This window comes from Neophocaena asiaeorientalis, unplaced genomic scaffold (assembly GCF_003031525.2).
Source record: "Neophocaena asiaeorientalis asiaeorientalis breed wild unplaced genomic scaffold, Neophocaena_asiaeorientalis_V1.1 scaffold15, whole genome shotgun sequence".
Lineage (NCBI taxonomy): Eukaryota > Metazoa > Chordata > Mammalia > Artiodactyla > Phocoenidae > Neophocaena > Neophocaena asiaeorientalis.
Window position 1 is genome coordinate 5,071 of NW_020185328.1, and position 20,524 is coordinate 25,594.

Consider the following 20,524-nt stretch of genomic DNA (forward strand, 5'->3'; position numbering starts at 1 on the left):
AGCCACTTAGGTGCTCGTTTCATGCCAGCGTCCCCGGTTAAGGTGGCAGCGTCTGATAATTAATCTCGGGTACCCAGACGCTGCAATAGGCTTAAGAAGACGAAGAGGAGGGGCGGGGGAAGTGCGTCACCAGGTGGGGAAGGGGCTGTGCATTTGGTGACAAGCGGAGGGGATGGGGGTGGAGGGGAATGGGGACGGGAAATAGGTTCTGTGTGCTCTCCGGGGGTATTGTGTCAGGAGATGCAGGCTGGCTACCATGTGACGCGGTCCAGAGCTGAAGGGATTGGCCGAGGCAGCGCAGGCGGTGCAGCTTGGCCGGCTTGCTGTTCCTCTCCCTTTCTCTCGCAGCATCTTCCTGGGAGCCTGTAGGTGAAGCAGCACCACAAGCATCCATGGCCTATCTTTGGGGTTAACACTTGTCTCCTTTGGCTTCAGCATCGGACAGAGCAGATCTCTCGACAGCAGCAACAGCGTTGTGAGGACTTAGCTGGGACCTGGAATCGTATCCTCCTGTCTTTTTTCAGACTCTTTGGAAATTAAGGAATGCAATTCTGCCACCATGATGGAAGGTAGGATGCTTTCTGCTGTGGTTGACTGGCTTCAGGCAAGGTTTGGGCAGAACAGTGTTGAATTATGTGTACAGTCTGTGTTTGTGGCTGGTCTAGAACCTTGTTGCCAGGATTTGCAAGCAGAAATTCTGCAGTTTGCTTGCAGCGGACCAGGGCTCAGACTAATGGAATCAAACCACAGGGCTTCTTGTTTAGCTCAGAACCTACAGAGCTTGCCTAAAGTGCTTGCAAGGAGCTGAGATAGAGCTAGCAAAGAGCTTGCAAAGCAAAGAAGTTGGGAGAGAAGATAAGGTTTTCTGCTCTGGGTTCCTGGGACTACACTGATTAAACATTTACAACGGAAACTTGTCTTCTGAAATTAACATTAGACAGGAGAGGTCATTGACAGAGTTATGCATGCTGTCATTTTCAGTGAACTGTTTAAAAATTTTAAAAATTCTTGTAAGGTATTTTTATCTCTGCAATTTACATCATACTGTTGGGGTGAGAGGTGCAACAAATTTAGTCCATAAGCTATAGTTTTATGGGGCTGTCATTGCAACAGAATGAGCAGTATGAGGAAAATATCTGGGACTCTTGGCTTCTGATTCAGGGTCTTATCAGGTTAAAAAAAAAGAATTTTGTGCTTCCTAAATGTGTTCTCCATGCAATGGTTCTTAGCCAAGCATCAAATGATTACTTAACTGATTACCTTTTTGCATTCGATTTTAAGTGTAAGGAGGAACTTTCCCTGGGGTGATATTGTTTAAACTCTATTTTATTCTACTAAATTACCCTTCTAAGCTTGAGATGGTGACAACCAAGAGTGCCTCAGAAAAGCAGCAAGCTGATTAGGAAAGAAGCAGGCAGCCCTACCCCGGCTTTGATTTTCTGTTTTCACACTACAGGATGGTGCAAAACTCCTGGCCTTTCCTAAGATGACAGGCAGAAATTTGTCCCCAGCCTGGATTTCACAATGCGGAATCGAGTGCATAATGGGTCTCAAATCAGCCATGAAAATGGCAGAGAGGCCACCTCTTAAGCCAAGGTCTGTCTTACAGATTTTAAATATTCCTTAGAAATTTACCAAAATGGAATAAGAGGAGAATGGTTGCAAAAAACAGAAGCGTTGCCTGTACTTATTTGGCAGAAATGAATTCTTTTTGCTTTCTCTGTCATCATGTCAAACATTGTTAATGTGATTTGGGGAGTGAAGAATTCTACAGTCATGGCCCACAGATTTTAGAAAATAGCCTGAAAAGAGAGATTGGGTATCATTTTGCTGTGGAGACTGGTCTTGTTTGCAAAGGGTTCTCAAGCTAGTTTTTTAAATATAGGCCTTTAAATAAAGTGAGATTACTAATGCTCTAAGATTAAATCATTTTCATTAATTCAAAATGAAATCCAAAATGGATTTAACCTTTGAGTAACAAGGCAAAACAAACAAGAAAGAGCATTACTGATGAACTTTACAATTAGAAGCTCACGTGGATTACCCTCTTCAGAAAAAATTTGTGTCTATAGAGGTACTAGGTTTCTCCAGCTAAATTTCACGTAGCATTTCTTGAGAATAAATCCGCACACGTTCTGATTAGATTTTAATCTTACACGGGGAAGTGGAAGAGCTTTCCTTTTACTTCTTGCCTTATAGACTATGGACTTAAAGTATCTTTGAAGGAAGTAATATTTTTTGATGCTTATTAATGATTCTCTTGGTAATATTGTCTATTGTGCCACCCCAGAATGTCAGTTCGAAGCCCTGTGATAAGCTTATCTGAGCTGCCTACACTGAAATGAGAACTGTAACAAAGACATGTGTTGGAGCTGAATTAACACTATTGCTCTGCGTTGACCAAATTTATCTAATGAAGGATGCTATCTGAGCACTGTTATGAATTAAAGGTGACACTTAGAGGTGCGGTGGCCATCCATCAGATCCTTGCAAAAGAAATTGGACAGGTGTTTCCAGTGGCTTAAACATTTAAATGAAACTAATAATTTTTATCTACTTAAAGCTCCTACTTAAATACTATTCAAGACTTATTACCTTCACGGTTCAGGGACCTTAGAAAGGCTGGTGGGAACCTTAATCAGGAATCAGTTTGCTTATCCATGGCCTTCCAACTTAGTTGCCAGCCTTTCTGGCAATATATGCATATTTCTGATACTGCATCTCAGAATTTCACCTCTGAATTGCTCTGAAAGTGTGTTATAGCAGTTGTCATTCCCACTTAACTCTTCCCTAGAAGAAGCTAGGCTTCCATCTATCATGATAGCCTTGGAAAGATAAGAAAGCCCCTAAAAAGCACCCTGAAATCCTGTCATGGCAGCCGTCTGCCAAAACGTCAGTGGGCTCTGAGAATGTGTCACCAAACATGCAGATAGGTAACATGCTGTCTTCTCAATTAGTTCATATGCCACACACACACACACACACACACACACACACACACACACACACACACGAGTTGCACACACATATGTCATCCACACATATACAGTATTTTAGAAAGGGAGAGAACCCACATTTGCATTTGTGTGTGTATATATTTCTATATTTACTGAAGTGTTTTAGTCTAGTGCTCAGGAAAAGCATGGCCATGGCAACTTTTCAAAGCTACTTCTCTACTTTGTGTAAAACAAGAGTATACAAATATTCATCAGAATGGCTTATGGTTTAATTTTGTGTTCTCATTTTGATGGAACAGGATATAAGCTCCATTCATTCAATGCCTATTGGAAATTCAGGCCATAGAAGAGAACTGTTACTACCTCCCCAGTGATTCAAGTATCACAGAAGGCAGTGAAGTACTTCTGCAGGGACCTCAAGCACGTTATTGGTCGTTTGTGGCTCCATGACTCCTTTCAAATATTTTTCTTTTAAAAAGTATATTTTAAGGGACCCGATTTGTTGATTCCTGCATTCTTTATTTTTTGGCAGTGGTTAGTATTGGGTCTTTCCTAAAGAATGCCCTGTGTGTGGAGCCTTATGTAGTATGACTGTGAAGGGAAAGAGGATGAGCAGAGGGAATTATTTGCTAAAGGGCATATATGTTGGCCAAGCTTACAGTACAGTCTGTGTGGTTAGGGCAACTATTCAGGGATTCTGTTGTTTTTCACATATTATTATTATTAAAGTTTGAAAATGACCTTTTAGCTACTTTTTTTAAAGATAAGTGAAACTAAGTCAGGGTTTCCAGGGACATTTATTAATTTGTAAGGCAGTCTGGGAAATTTTCCCTTGTGTGGAGGAACTGGACTGGAAGTGCTTGTGTTTTCAGTTCCCTATTCAGGCTCTTAGGTGTTTTACTGGAAAGAAAAGTGTAGGGGAGGCCAGTAGTTTCATCCTATAAATAATTTTTGAAGTTAACAAGCATATTTTAAGGGTTTACTGGGTTTAATCGCAATGTGCGGAGGAATTTAATTTTATTATTTTTACTATTCACAATAACCTGCAAGTAAATGTATTCTGCACGGAGTGCTTCTGCAGTACTTTTTCTAAATTGTAAAAATAAAAACTAATGCATTGAGGCAGAAAAATGGGAGGATGGATTTCGGACCCAAGTTCATTTAACAAGAAAGCTCCTATTTTTGATCCCTCATAACGTTTTAAATATGAACTTTTTCTTTTTACTTTGTATCAAGGTGGGTATATTAACCTGATTGAAAGCTAGGCCTTAAGTTTCTTTGGTTGCATCTGTCTCTCTTTTAAATGTGAGTACTCACAGAATCATACCTCTCAATTCCTTGTTAATACCTTTTACCTCCAAAATCAATATTTAGAAAAATTTAAACAATTCTAGATTAACTGATCTTCTGTTGTGGCAGTGAACCTTGTAACAGTAAAGGCTTTTCTTTCCCCTATCTAGAAATGAAGTTTATTTATTTGGAAATTTCTTTGCTGTAATCAAAAAGGAACGAAGCATTTTGAAGCTGGAACTGTTCATTTTCTAGTTAGCTAAGAAGTTTTAAAGGGAATGCTTCTCACTGTTCTACCAGTTCCCTTCCCAGAAATGGTGATGATATTTTGGAAAATCTTAAGCATGCCTATGAGATTATAATATATATTCCATCCCTTATGTAAGTTCTCTCCTTCCTAAGGGGCTCAGGGTTGGAAACAGCCTCCTGTTATGTATAAATTCCCATCCAATTCCCAAGGCCAACTTTAAATCTCTAAAAAGAACATGTAGTCTTTTCAAAAAAATTAACTTAGATAAACCACGCTAGAAGACTGTGGATAATTCTTTCTGTTGGATTTGGCACATACACTATCCATGTTTCAAATAAACAAGTTGCAGGAAGTCAGCAACTCAATTTTTATGTTCCTGGGTTTGTTTGGGATCTGGTCACTTGAAACAAGTTTTCCTGTAGAAATGATGATATAAATGATGGTTGCATTCTTTCAGTAATCCATCAAAGGCTGTTAACCTGTTATCTACCTGAAACTAAATATTTGCCATGAAATGTATAAAGAACATGACAGTTACTATAGTAGTTAGCCAAAAGAGAACAATGGCATTAAATGTACTTTCTATTTCTAATGTTGCTACTTGAGGGGAAGAAGGTTTACTTAGAGGACAATGAGGAGATGGAGAGAAATTTTGAAGAGTTTTTTTTTTTAAGTATTTTTAGAAGTTTTAGAGACTCAACACTGGATTTTTCAATTATGTTCAATTTTACGTCCATACTTGTGGCTTACCTATTTGCAATTCAATTTTATCATATCTAATGCTGTTTAATTGTGACCACTTTATGGAAACTCACAAATGGAATTAAGAAAGAGAGAAAGATAATTGTAAAGGAGTTGAAAAAGTTAAGGGATTATAATGGATGTGAGCTCACGCGTCTACAAAAGTCTCTGAGGAGAAATTAACTGGAGAAGAGATCATAGGTAGAAGGGAATTAGGGAGCATGCTAAGTGCAGGATTCCTTTGAGGAGAAAGTAGGGTGTGGGGCAGAGGTATTGGATCTAATGGGTTTGTGCACTGACTACCTAATATTTCTATGGGCTTAGGATGGCTTGCTCACCAGCGGAAGAGCTTTGGGGAAGGAAGGTGTAGACTTGGGGAGGAATGAATCTCCATTCTTGGAACATGTATGCCATTTAATTGTACCTACAGGGTGTTAGAAAGATATTCAGTATCTCTATTTAATATTTTCTATCATGTCGCTTCCTTATTTAAAAAAACTTCAATACCTTCTCATTTCTCTTAAAATCTAGAGCATACAGGAGCCGGCACACGCTGGCCTTCTGTGCTTCTTCAAGCTCATCTCACATGGCACTTAACACCGACAGCCTTGCTGCCTCTCTCAGAGTGTCTAGAACAAATACTTTCCTGTCTCAGGGCTTTTGCCCTGCCTAGAACACTCTTTTGCCAGCTCATGGAGTAACTGATTCTCTTGTGATCCCAGCAATACTGCCGCCTCGTCAGGAGGCCTTCCCTACCATCCTTGTCATCCCAAGCTCCCAGACACACACCCTGGGCCCTGAGTCCATCTCAGTGTCCTCTCTCTCCTAAGAGCTGTATTTATTATTCATGGTTGTTTAATGGTGTATCGGCTAAATCTCTCACTCAGAGGTAAGCTCCATGAGGGCAGGAATCTGGTCTGTCATCTCCCCTCTGTATCCTTAGCTCTTAATGCAGAGTGGATGCTTAGATGTTTGTTTATTGACTAAGTGAGTAAAACCTGATGTAAATGACTCTGATGACTTCATAGTTTACATTATAAGGTATTATTTGGGGCATTATGGTGGATATAAGAAAAATAAATTGCTCAAATGTATGTTCTTGCTGGAGAAACAAGATCTATAAACATGAGATAACTAGGGAAAAGATATGTGTTATGGAGTACTAATTGTAAGTTACAGATAATACCTTTTGAGAAGCAAAAGAAAAGAAATAGTCCATTTGAAAATATGTACTCGAGCTTAAATTATTTTGGTGATTAGCTCCAAGGAAATGATTTCATACTGGAAAAAGACAAGTTATAGCAGAGCTATTCAAAGACATTCCCAGAGGCATTGTTGTCAATATCCTGTACATATATTTTTTTCTCTTCCTTCTGCTTTCCTTGTATTTCTGCCTTCCTTTCTCCATTTTTCTCATTCTTCCATTCCTCCTTTTCATTCCAGGGCTCTCTTTCCTTTTCTCTGGTTTATGACCAGATCTGAAAATAATAGATTATAGAGCTAGAAAGTTTGACTTGGAATTTGGGAAAGTGTTTTTAAATAAATTGATGTATGTAAACTAGTGTACTATTGTACAATGTATTTGTGCATGCAGTGGCAATGTGTTGGTATGTGAGGTTTTTCAGATGCCAAATTATTCTCGATTGGAGAATCTATGAATCTTAGAAACTCAATATGTTCTCTGAATTTGTGCAGACTGGATTTTTTGGGGTGAAAGAGCATGGACTCAGAAGTCAGACTTAGGTTTGAGACTAAGTGTTGTAACTTCTTGGCTATGTGTCTTGAGAGGATTACTTTACCTTCCTGGGGTTCTGTTTCCTTGCAAACAAAATACGAGCATTGATCTGTCATCCCTCTAGAACTTCCAGCTCTAAGAGTCTCTGGCATTTACTGAATGATTTGGATTCCACATATTCACTCCCTCCAAGGTTTAAATTCTAATGATTGACTCCTCTTCATCCTACCTCAGAACATACCTTTGCTGACACAAAAAATGATTCAAATATATTAGTATCTGCTTTTATCGGTTTATTCTTCCTCTGCTGTCCTTTTGCACTTATGCTACAAGTTTGTCTTGCATCTTTGCTGTGCTAGAAGACAAAAGTGCATCTATGCAACCCTCTTATATAGCTCTTAGCATAGAACTATTTATGTGCCCATTAAAAATTGTATATTGAATGAATACTAGGTGTTAGGCATGGTTCTAGGTGCTAGAGGCTCAATAGTGAATAAAACAGATTCCTGCCTGCACGGAGCTTCCTGTTTGGTGCAAGAGAGACATGAAAAAATAAAATAAAATGCAGAGTACATTGGATGGGGGTGAGGGCTTTGGAGAAGAGACGAGTGGAGAAAGGGGATAGAGGAAGTAGTGGAAGGATCGGGGCAGATGGGGTTGCAGTTACTAAATAGGCTGTTGATGGAAAGCCTCGCTGAGAAGACATTTGAGCAAAGACTTGAGGGAGGGAAGGGAGTGAGCAGCCAAGTAATTACCTAGAGGAGCAGTCTAAAGAAGCAGGGGGAAGAGCCAGTGAAAGGCTCAGAATGTGGGCGGAACAGCAAGGAGGCCCGTGGGTCTGGAGCAAAGGTCGGGGGAATGTTCAAGAGAGGTATTCAGAGAGGTAAGAACAAATAGACACCTATGAGCCCCTTTCTCTCTCTCTTTTTAAAAAAATTTATTTATTTTACTTATTTACTTTTGGCTGCTTTGGTTCTTTGTTGCTGTGCATGGCTTTCTCTAGTTGTGGCGAGTGGGGGCTACTCTTCGTTGTGGTGTGCAGGCTTCTCATTGAGGTGGCTTCTCTTGTTGCAGAGCACGGGCTCTAGGCGTGCAGGCTTCAGTAGTTGTGGCTCGCGGGCTCTAGAGAGCAGGCTCAGTAGTTGTGGCGCATGGCACGGGCTCTAGAGAGCAGGCTCAGTAGGTGCTCCGCGGCATGTAGGATCTTCCCGGACCAGGGATCGAACCCGTGTGCCGTGCATTGGCAGGTGGATTCTTAACCACTGCGCAACCAGGGAAGCCCCCTTTCTTTTTTTTTTCTTTTTTTTTTTGGTTGAAATATAGTTGACTTACAATATCATATTAGTTTCTGGTGTACAACGTGGTGATTCAATATTTTTATAGATTACTCACCATACAAAGTTATTGTAATATTATTGACTATATTCCCTGTGTTGTACATTACATTCCTATTATTTATATTGTATAATTGGTAGTTTGTACCTTCACCTATATCACCAATACCCCCACAGCCCTTCCCTCTGGCAACCACTATCTGTGAGTCTGTTTTCTTATATTTGGTTATTAGTTTTGTTTTTTAGATTCCACATATAAGTGAAAACAAACAGTATTTGTCTTTCTCTGTCTGACTTATTCCACTTAGCACAGTACCCTCCAAGTCCATCCATGTTGTTGCAAATGGCAAGATTTCATCCTCTTTTATGGCTGAGTAATATTCCATTGTATGCGTGTGTGTGTGTGTGTGTGTGTGTGTGTGTACATATACATATAGATATATACACACATATATATATATATACATACATATATAAACATATTATCATGTCTTCTTTATCCATTCATCTGTTGAGGGACACTTAGGTTGCTTCCATATCTTTGACTATTGTAAATAATGCTGTGACGAACATTGGGATGCATGTATCTTTTGGAATTAGTGTTTTTGTTTTCTTCAGACAAATACCCAGGAGTGGAATCGCTGGATCCTTTCCAATGGTAGGAAAGCCAGTTTCCTTTTGCAGAAGTCACTCTACATGGACCTGTGTTATCCATGTGTCAAGCAACAGGTGGGCATTCAGAAGCCTGGTATTCTGATCCTAGTTCTGTGACTGTCTTTTGATGGTTCCTCTCAGACCCATTCTTCCCCTGTATTTCAGCAAGTGGATGCATATCATGCTCTTGCCTTGGCTTATGGTTTCAAGCCCAAAGTTAGAGCTGAGAGTTCAGCTACAATTCTAGTCTTGAACATTTCCACACAAAAGATAGAGCTTCATGATAAGGTGATATCAGAATCAGAATTACACATCAATTCACAAATATTTTGACTATGTATCAGAAGCTTTTATTTTTATTTGGTTCATATAAATTTCTACTATGTACCAGGGCTAGTATTTTAGGATTTTTTTTAAAGGCGCAGAGTGACCCATGTCTCATATCTTTACAAACAGTATAAGGAAGATGTTACCTAACATGTTATCTAACATGTCCTATCTAACTTAGGACATTGTCCTAAAATTATGTGGCTCTTGAACATACTTCAAAGTTTCCAAAATGTTTCATTCATTTAACAGGTATATCTGGAACTTTTTCCTTAGTCTCATGTGCAATTCTAGGCCCAGTGAATATGATAGCAAAAAGGGGCAGCTGTAGTTGCCATCCTCAGAAACTCAGAGTCTAGTATATATTATCACATACTCTGTACGTATTTTATTCTACACTATCTCTGTGTGGTAGAAATAGGCATTACTATCTTCATTTCAAACAGGAGGCAACCAGGGGTCAGTGATGTTAAGTGACTTGTTCAAGGTGACCACCTTACCAAAAGGCAGAACCAGCATTTATTAGCCAAACTTGAATCCTAGTCAAGTGTTCTTTGTTTGTTTAATGCCGTGATTGGAACATCCTGCTCAAATCTGAAATTGTTTGGCCTGGGTCTCTGGCTGACAAGCCAACAGCACATTGTCTAAATTTGACACGGTATTTCAAGAGCCTTCTTCAAAACTAAGCAAGTTAATTTTATTATCAGGTCATGAGCTTTTAGAACAGCCACCATCCTGAAGAAGGCTACCTAATGCAGGAGTGTTTTAGCCCAATGGGCTCCTTTCAATGACACTGGTTCCTCGAATTTTATGACGGGAAGGGACATGTGATATCACTAAGCCAGTGGACTCTAAACTTTCACAGCTTACATTCTACAAAACACTTTATCAGAAAGCCTGGCTCCCACTATGAACAAAAGCCCTTTCTCTCTGAGAAGGACAGCTCGGTGTTCACTGACATTCCGTGAAAGCCTTGACCATTATCATAAAAGCGTGATGGTGTGTGCTACCCTGGAAGATTAACCAATCTAGTCCAACCTCATTTTGCATTGAGGAAACCAAAACCAAATGAAACAACCTTCCCAAGGATTTTTATTCTTTCTGTAAGAGGGCAAGACAAAGTTTATTTTAATAATGATTCCAAAAATGTGAATAGACAAAGACTTGGAACCTGTGGTGTCTTTCACGTTCAAAGGTGCTGGGGCTGATTGGGTGACTGCCCAAAGACACACAAATGAATGTGTCCCCAGGGCCGTAGCTCTACTGAGTGTGCATACAATGGGGCCATTTATAGCTGCCTCCTGGGCTGCCATGGCTCCTGCATCTGCTGTTGGTGAGTCAGGGCCATGTGGAGGGAAGGACCAGGACCTGAAGAGGCTGTACCTCCTGAGTAGCTATATGACCTTGAGTGAGTTCTGGACCTGCTTTGGCCTCACCCTCCCCATTTGTAAGGTAGCAATAATGCTGGTTCCCTCCCTCAGAGTCATTGTGAAAATCCAATGAGGTCATCAATATAAAAACATCTGAAAGGGTGTGATGCAAATGCCAGTTACTTTCTCAGATGGATCTCTCTCAGCTTGTTTGTTACATGTGGGTCTGTTAGCATTTGGTGGCTAGGCACTACTGCTTGCTATTTTGCTTTTCAAGTAGATTATTGCTGCATCTCTTTTGCAGAGAAGGCTTATAGATTTCCCTCTTCTCTTCATACTGTTAGTTACTAGCATATTCTATCATCCTCTATTCTCAGTGTCCGTGTGCTATGCTGCCCCTTTCTTGAACATGGCAGACATCACTAATCAATCATAGTCATCTTCCTGTCCGGCCTCAGCACCTATCTCAACATCACATTCCAGGCCACCTCTGCCAGTTGATTGAAGTTGGCACATGAGATGATATCACTTTTCTCTCCCTACCACGGGCAGTTTCCGTAAGTTGAAATACAATGCATAAAACTAGAATACGGGTGGTCTAGCTGTGCACCTAGCCTTTACAAATGCCCTTAGTGAGTCACTGAAAAATAACATGTGAAAAATTGCTCACAGCCCTGGTTATGGTAGTAATAATAGGAAGTGGTCTGTAAGCCTTGTAACAGGTAGGACCCTACTCCTGTGCTGTTGACCTTAACCATCAAGTTTCTCTTAGCCTCCTTGTGCCCCGAATTCGAAGAACTGTGTCTACCAAGTAACCAAGCCAGAGTCCTTGTTGGGATTTGTTCCTGACTCCTCCTTCCTGCCTGCCTTGTGTCAGTAGGTCCTCAAGAGCTGTTGATTATCCTTCCTGAAGAGCTCCTGACTCTGTTCTCTCTCTTTCATCCCCTGCTATCACACCGGACAAGGCGTTGCTGCTTCCATCTTCCAATCCATCCTCCTCACAGCCATCAAAGAGATCCCTTTCCTCAGCTGCCTTTGATTGCTCCTCATGCTTCTAATATGAGGTCCAAATGCATTCGTGTGCCGTGCAACACTTTCACACATGGGCCATGTTATGCCCTCATGTCTCACTGCCCCTGCCAAACAGAAGTGCCTTGCCTTCTCTTTCCCTTGTATATGCTGTCCCTCCCCTTCTCTGTGTGGTAACGGTCTGTTCTGATCATTCAAGGTCAAACAAAAGCAACCCCTTCAAGGAAGCCTTCCTACAGTCTCCCAGGTTGATGGTGAGGTGCTTCCTTCCTTGTACTTAATTCTCAATTCCCATTCTCCAAGGCCAAGTAGCAGAAGGTTTAAGAGCCCTGGCTTTGGAGTCAGACTGACCTAGGTTAAACCTCATGTGTGTGACCTTGAGAAGCTAGTGAACCTGTTTTCTCATCTGGAAAATGAGAGTGATAATAAAAGTATCTTTCTCATGGGTAATTTAATCACATAAAGTTCTTGAGGATTAAATCAGAAAGTACACTTTTGCACTCAGAGTTCTCTGGAGATACGGAACCAATAGGTGAGAGAGAGAGGGAGAGAGAGAGAGATTTTTAAGGAAATGGGTCACTTGATTGTGAGGACTGGCAAGTCCAAAGTCCACAGAACAGACTGGCAGGCTAGAAACTTAGGTGGGGTTGATGTTGCAGTCTTGAGGCAAAATGTTAAGCTCTCAATAAATATTAGCTGCTATTTTTTGTTCTTACACCTACTTTGTTTGTGTCTCCCCCAAAGACCCAAGGACTTGGCTAGAGCCAGGACCATGTTTTACTCATTTTTGTATTATCACTGTGTGGCCTGTATAAGTGCTAAGTAAATATCAAGTGAATGAATGAATCCTGTCGAGGGATAACAGACTCTTTGGAGGATAGTCAAGCCACCCAGTCTATGGCTATCATAATAATTAAATGAGTTAATATACATAAAACATTTAGAAGAGTATTTGCTCCATAGGAAAGACTTACTCAATTTACTCTTTTGGGCACATAGAAGGCTCCAGCATGGTTTCTGGATGCTAGGCAGTACCCCGGGGGACTGTGCTCTCTCTGCTCTCCCCAAAGCACCCGTCTGCTGTGTAGGCTCACTCAGGCCAAAAGCCACACTCTGGTTCCAGGAGCATGCAGTTAATCTAGTATCTCACACATTCCTCCTGACTCTTTTAATTGTGTTCCTCTCATTTTAAGGAAGACTAGGTTTCATTGTAGAAAACTTAAAAGATACAAAGAAGATGTGAAGAAGAAATTGAAATCACCACTAATCTCATTGTTATATCAATAAAATAACCAAACACAGTTACAACTTGTTGAGTGTAGAATATGGGTTTTGGGAACGGACAATCTGAAACTCTTTAAACCTCAGCAATCTTATCAGTAAAGTGAGTTGACATAACACCTACCACAAGACGGTGGGGAAATAAAATAAGATAATATATAGACTGCACTTGCAACTTACCTGGCATATTAAGTAAGCACGGAATACATGCTAGCTCTTAATAGCTTTATGTTCAAAATATATATTTATGTCAAAGAACCCAATTTTATCATTATAAATATGTTCATATTTACACATATTTGTGTGTATATTCATACACATGACTTTTCCAGTTTACATTAGATTGTAACCACTATCCTAAGCAGCCTGTATATTTGTTAAGCACAGGGGAACTGGAGATAAACTTCCCAGACTCAAATCCTGATCTCTCTACCTTTGCCAACTATGCTAGCTTAGGCAAGTTATTTAACCCTTCTGTGCCTCAGTTCCTTCTTCTATATGAAATAATCCCCAATGAAAAGGTTACTATAAGGATTAAATGAGTTTAATATAGTTATTATTATTTTATTCTAATATATGTCAAATATAATATACTTAAAGAACATTTGGTACAGAGTAAATGCTCGATCAAGAAATGTTAGCTGTCGGTGGGATGCAGCAAAAGCAGTTCTAAGAGGGAAGTTTATAGCAATACAATCCTACCTTAAGAAACAAGAAAGATCTCAAATAAACAACCTAACCTTACACCTAAAGCAATTAGAGAAAGAAGAACAAAAAAAACCCCAAAATCAACAGAAAAAAAGAAATCATCAAGCTCAGATCAGATATAAATGAAAAAGAAATGAAGGAAACGATAGCAAAGAACAATAAAACTAAAAGCTGGTTCTTTGAGAAGATAAACAAAGTTGATAAACCATTAGCCAGACTCATCAAGAAAAAAAGGAAGAAGACTCAAATCAATAGAATGAGAAACGAAAACAGGGAAGTAATAGCTGACACGGCAGAAATACAAAGGATCATGAGAGATTACTACAAGCAACTATATGCCAATAAAATGGACAACCTGGAAGAAAAAGACAAATTCTTAGAAATGCACAACCTTCCGAGACTGAACCAGGAAGAAATAGAAACTATGAACAGACCAATCACAAGCACTGAAATTGAAACTGTGATTAAAACTCTTCCAACCAACAAAACCCCAGGACCAGATGGCTTCACGGGTGAATTCTATCCAACATTTAGAGAAGAGCTAACACCTATCCTTCTCAAACTCTTCCAAAATACAGATAAGGCCCCAAATAGCCAAAGCATTCTTGAGAAAAAACAACAGTGCTGGAGTAATCAGGCTCCTGGACTTAAGACTGTACTACAAAGCTACAGTAATTGACAGTATGGTACTAGCAGAAATATAGATTAATATAGATTAATAGATTATTATAGATTATAGATTAATAGAACTAACAGATTAATGTATAGAAAGCCCAGAGATAAACCCACGCACATATGGTCACTTTATCTTTGACAAAGGAGGCAAGCATATACAGTGGAGAAAAGAGAGCCTCTTCAATAAGTGGTGCTGGGAAAACGGGACAGCTGCATGTAAAAGAATGAAATTAGAACACTCCCTAACACCCTACACAACAATAAACGCCACATGGATTAAAGACCTAAATGAAAGACCAGCCACTATCAAACTCTTAGAGGAAAACATAAGCAGAACACTCTATGACATAAATCACAGAAAGATCCTTTTGACCCACCTCCTAGAGAAATGGAAATAAAAACAAAAATAAACAAATGGGACCTAATGAAGCTTAAAAGCTTTTGCACAGAAAAGGAAACCATAAATGAGGTGGAAAGACAACCCTCAGAATGGGAGAAGATATTTGCAAATGAAGCAACTGACAAAGGATAAATCTCCAAAATTTACAAGCAGCTCATGCAGCTCAATATTAAAAAAAACAAACAACCCAATCCAAAAATAGGCAGAAGACCTAAACAAACAATTCTCCAAAGGAGATATACATATTGCCAACAAACACATGAAAGAATGCTCAACATCATGAATCATTAGAGAAATGGAAGTCAAAACTACAATGCCATATCATCTCACACTGGTCAGAATGGCCATCATCAAAAAATGCTGGAGAGGGTGTGGAGAAAAGGGAACCCTAATACACTGTTGGTGGGAATGTAAATTGATACAGCCACTATGGAGAACAGTATGGAGGGTCCAAAAAACTAAAAATAGAACTACCATATGACCCAGCAATCCCACTACTGGGTGTATACCCTGAGAAAACCATAATTCAAAAAGAGTCATGTACCACAATGTTCATTGCAGCTCCATTTACAGCAGCCTGGACATGGAAGGAACCAAGTGTCCATCAACAGAAGAATGTATAAAGAAGATGTGGCCCATATATACAATGGAATATTACTCAGCCATAAAAAGGAATGAAATTGAGTTATTTGTAGGGAGGTGGATGGACCTAGAGTCTGTCATACAGAATGAAGTCTGGAAGAGGAAAACAAATACCGTATGCTAACACATATATATGGAATCTAAAAAAAAAAACAGTACCAAATGTAAAATAACTAGCTAGTGGGAAGCAGTCACATAGCACAGGGAGATCAGCTCAGTGCTTTGTGACCAGCTAGAAAGGTAGAATGGGGAGGGTGGCAGGGTGGGAGACGCAAGAGAGAAGCAATATGGTGATCTATGTGTATGTATAACTGATTCACTTCGTTGTAAAGCAGAAACTAACACAACATTGTGAAGCAATTATACTCCACTAAAAACATTGAAAAAAACAGGAAATGTTAGTTGTTGGGAATTCTCTGGTGGCGCAGTGGTTAAGAATCTGCCTGCCAATTCAGGGGACATGGGTTCGACCCCTGGTCCGGGAAGATTCCACATGCCGCAGAGCAGCTAAGTGTCACAATTACTGAGCCTGGGCACTCAACAGCCCACGAGCCACAGCTACTGAGCCTGTGCACCACAACTACTGAGCTCATGCTCCACAACTACTGAAGCCCACACAGCCTAGAACCCATGCTCCACAGCAAGAGAAGCCACCACAATGAGAAGTCCATGTACCACAACAAAGAATAGCCCCTGCTCACCACAACTAGAGGAAGCCCGCACACAACAACGGAGACCCAACTCAGCCAACAACAACAACAAAAAGAAATGTTAGCTGTCATTATCATACTCACGAAATAATCTCCAAAAACCTTATTTTTGCGGGCTGCATAATATTCCATAACATCATATGTTATTTTACTATTTCCTTGGTGTTACACATTTATACTGTTAGCTGGAGCTTGATTTGCATTTTGAGCTAGAATGGCTCACATTGAGTCTCATGGAATAGTATGAATTCTTGGTTTTCATTTAATATGATAGCTTGGTGAGGCGGTGCAAGTTCTGTATTGGGTTCTAGTCCTGCACTGCCCCAGCCAGCAGAGGAACCTTGGACAGCCATATAACACTGAGAAGAGAAAGCAAAGATTAGAAAGAGAAATTGATTGTAATTCAAAAAATTCTAGCATCTCCTGGCACCATTCTTTATTAGCTGTGGGTATGAGGCCAAGAATTTACCAGGTGGGTAGGAATCGATTTTTTATGTCTTATTTGAAGGTTCTGGCTGTGTATCTTGGGCAAGTCACTATCTCTTTATTTTCCCATCTGTAGGATGGTAAATGATATGAACTTTCCTGCCTTTCTCACTAGGTTATAAATATCAAAGCACAAAATATAATGAGAAAGTATTTTGAAAGCTCTAAATTTTTATATAAATGTAGTATAGTATTAGGGCTATAATAATTACATTTAGTATCTAGGAAACTCTGTTTTCAAGTGAAAGGTTAGGCTAGGTAATTTGGGAGGCGCTAACTAGTTTTAAGGTTCTGTGACCTGGTACTAGGATTTCGGGCTGTGTCCCTGCTATAGTTAACCCCTCTCCCCATACCTCCCACCGTTCATGCATACAAATGGTTTTCTTCATTTTTGGATACCAGGAGACCAACACCTTTCCTAATTTGGTGAATTATTTATTTGAACAGTGTAGTATATCATTTTGTTAAACTGGGTAAAAATATTGTTTCTAATGATGAATTTGTAGTGGGACAATTTAAAATACATTTAAAAGTGTGTCCAATTAAAATCTATCTTGGCATAGTTACAAAACCAAATATATAATCTCAGCAAAGTCTAATCTGCTCAATCTAATTGCCAGAACAAATTACTTAATCTGGATTTCTTTTCTAGAGTTTTCTGGTATCTTCTATCTTCACGGCAACCCACTTCAAGTTGGCACATTGAAGGATAGAGCTCGTTGCTTTCTTGATAAACTTTGACTAAGATACAGAGGAAGTTTTTTGGTGGCAGTGGAGTGCTTTGAGCTACCATGGTTCTAGGTATGGGATACCTGTGAGCAAGACACAGAGAGTCCTTGCTCTCATGGAGCTTGCATTCTACTATGAGAAGACAAGACTAACAAACCAAATGAATAAACGAGAGAATTTCAGATGGTGGTAAAATCAATTTTAAAAAAAGAATCGTATGGAAGAGAATGGAGAGTGGTGGTGAATCCTACTTTAGGGTGTCCGGGAAAGTATTTGAGCTGAGACTTCTTCACACTGTGACATGTGAAGATCCTGCAGGAGTGAGGATTGCAAGGGTCAAAGGCCTGGAACTTGGTAAGCTCAAGGAACAAAAGGAAAGCCAGGGTGACTGGAGACCAGTGAAGGAGGGGGAAGGAGGCAAGAAAGAACGAAGGCAAGATTCATGTCAAGGATGTCTTTACGAGGAATGGAGGTGGATCTAAACTTCATTCTGAGGCAATGGAAAGCCACTGGAGGCGTTTTAGCAGAAGGTCATGCTTCCATTTGTCTTTAAACAATTACTGTGGATGTTGGATGAACTTGAGTGGCTAGAGATAGCATTATGGTTTTTTGAGTGGGTTTTTTGGGGTTTTTTTGTTTGTTTTTCTGAGAGGAGATTGTCTTGAACCTGTGTTTGAGTAATAAATACTCTGATTTTATTTAAATTATATGTTCATTTTTGGGAAAGCTAAGAGAAATTGGAAGGAATTGTGCTGCTCTTCCCCCAACTACTCAGCACCATCTGTGCTGAGGTCTGAGGGCTCAAAGTGAGGGTTAATTCGACTTTATTCAATCAATTCTTTGCCTAACCCAAATGTTCTGGCATTAGATTTTTTTCAGAGGCATGTTGACAGGTGAAAAAATTGAAGATATTAAAGTATATTAATATGTGTTTGTGTTATGTACTTGTTTTTTTGTTTTGTTTTGTTTTTTTAACTTATTTATTTATTTATTTTTGGCTGCGTTGGGTCTTTGTTGCTGCACATGGGCTTTCTCTAGTTGTGGTGAGCGGGGGCAGCTCTTTGTTATGGTGTGCGGGCTTCTCATGGTGGTGGCTTCTCTTGTTGCAGAGCATGGGTTCTACATGCATGGGCTTCAGTAGTTGTGGCACGTGGGCTCAGTAGTTGTGGCTTGTGGGCTCTAGAGTGCAGGCTAATTAGTTGTGGCACCTGGGCTTAGTTGCTTCGTGGCATGTGGGATCTTCCCGGACTAGGGCTTGAACCCATGTCCCCTGCACTGGCAGGCAGATTCCTAACCACTGCGCCATCAAGAAAGCCCCTATGTACTTATTTTTAAATGGCTTCAAAGCACTTCAATTGTTTGATAGTCATTTTGATACTGAATCAGTTAGTGTATTAGGCTGGCTTTCATCACTGCGTCTCTTTCTCTCTAGGCCAGATCAGAAAGATGGAAGTACTTAAGAGACCTTGCTGTTGATAGAGGTTGACCTCTCGGTGTTCCATTTTCTCCACAAATGTTTCCATTAAAACCTCTTGTGTCCTTTCTGAATTTCATTGCCTGAGTCCCTATTGCTTCCATTAAATAGATTCACCTATGCACACCTCCAGCTATACAGTTCTGCCTGCCTACCTGCAGGTGCCAAAACTGCCAATGCTGTATGCATTTGTCCCCTTCCTGATGGTGGCATGTGCTCCTATTCCAATCTTCTTGATACTTAGGACTCTGGTGTTCTTTTCTAAGTATTCACAGCAGGGAATTACACAGGCTTGGAAGTCAAAACAGACCTGGGTTCAAATCCTGCCTCTGCAACTTACTGTGTGCCTTTGGGCAAGCCTAAACTTCAGGGTTTTTTTGTGTGTCTTTCTCAGGTTTTTAATCTATCACAAATTCACAAGATTGTCAGCAAGTATTTATTGAGGTTCCAAATACTGTGCTCAGGACTAGGTGTCTCTGGTGAGTAAATGCCAGGCCTTCTGGAATTTACAGTATAGTGACAAAGACATTAAATTAATACAAATTAGTACAGATGAACCATAATTCAAAAGACACATGCACCCCAGTGTTCATTGCAGCATTATTTACAATAGGCAGGTCATGGAAGCAACTTAAATGCCCATTGACAGACAAATGGATAAAGAAGATGTGGTACATATATACAATGGAATATTACTCAGCCATAAAAAGGAACGAAACTGGGTCATTTGTAGAGATCTATGGAGAACAGTATGGAGGTTCCTTAAAAAACATACGACCCAGCAATCCCACTACTGGGCATATACCCTGGGAAAACCATAATTCAAAAAGTGTCTTGTACCACAATGTTCATTGCAGCTCTATTTACAATAGCCAGGACATGGAACCAACCTAAGTGTCCATCAACAGATGAATCGATAAAGAAGATGTGGCACATGTATACAAGGGAATGTTACTCAGCCATAATAAGGAATGAAATTGAGTTATTTGTAGTGAGGTGGATGGACCTAGAGTCTGTCATACAGAATGAGGTAGGTCAGAAAGAGGAAAACAAATACCATATGCTAACACATATATATGGAATCTAAAAAAAAAAAGAAATGGTCATGAAGAACCTAGGGGCAAGACGGGAATAAAGACACAGACCTACTAGCCAATGGACTTGAGGATATGGGGAGGTGGAAGGGTAAGCTGGGACAAAGTAAGAGAGTGGCATGGACATATATACACTACCAAACGTAAAATAGACAGCTAGTGGGAAGTGGCCGCATAGCATAGGGAGATCAGCTTGGTGCTTTGTGACCACCTAGAAGGGTAGGATAGAGAGGGTGGGAGGGAGGGAGACGCAAGAGGGAAGAGATATGGGAACATATGTATATGTATAACTGATTCACTTTGTTATAAAGCAGAAACTAACACACCATTGTAAAGCAATTATACTCCAATAAAGATGTTAAAAAAAAAAAAGACACATTGACATTTTAAATTTTCAGATAGTTATTCTGCAAGTATTGTTAAGTACCTAATATATAGAGGCTCTCATTACGATGAACAATGAAATATATCCAAAAGAAAATAAATGTCTTTTTTAAATAAAAAAACATTAATACAGATGATGAAATGATTGCAAGCAAGCAAAGTGCTGTGAAGGAAGTACTGAATGGGATTCTCACAGAGCTCTTTATTTATTTATTTTTATTATTGAAGTATAGTCGATTTACAGTGTTGTTAGT

The 20,524-nt window shown here is 39.8% G+C and overlaps 1 protein-coding gene across 8 annotated transcripts in view; it reads left to right on the forward strand.

Annotated features, from left to right (window-relative positions):
• The first annotated feature begins 242 nt into the window (after window positions 1–242).
• Window positions 243–20,524, forward strand: part of SGIP1 (SH3GL interacting endocytic adaptor 1) — a 206,753-nt gene continuing 186,471 nt past the window's right edge. For 7 of the 8 annotated variants that reach the window (XM_024734668.1, XM_024734661.1, XM_024734664.1 and 4 more), the window contains exon 1: window positions 7,824–7,856. In XM_024734668.1, coding sequence (XP_024590436.1) covers window positions 7,832–7,856 — 25 coding nt within the window. In that variant the 5' untranslated portion in view covers window positions 7,824–7,831. Of the gene's footprint in view, window positions 570–7,823; window positions 7,857–20,524 lie in introns of those variants that run through there. The other variant, XM_024734663.1, reaches the window with a different exon arrangement.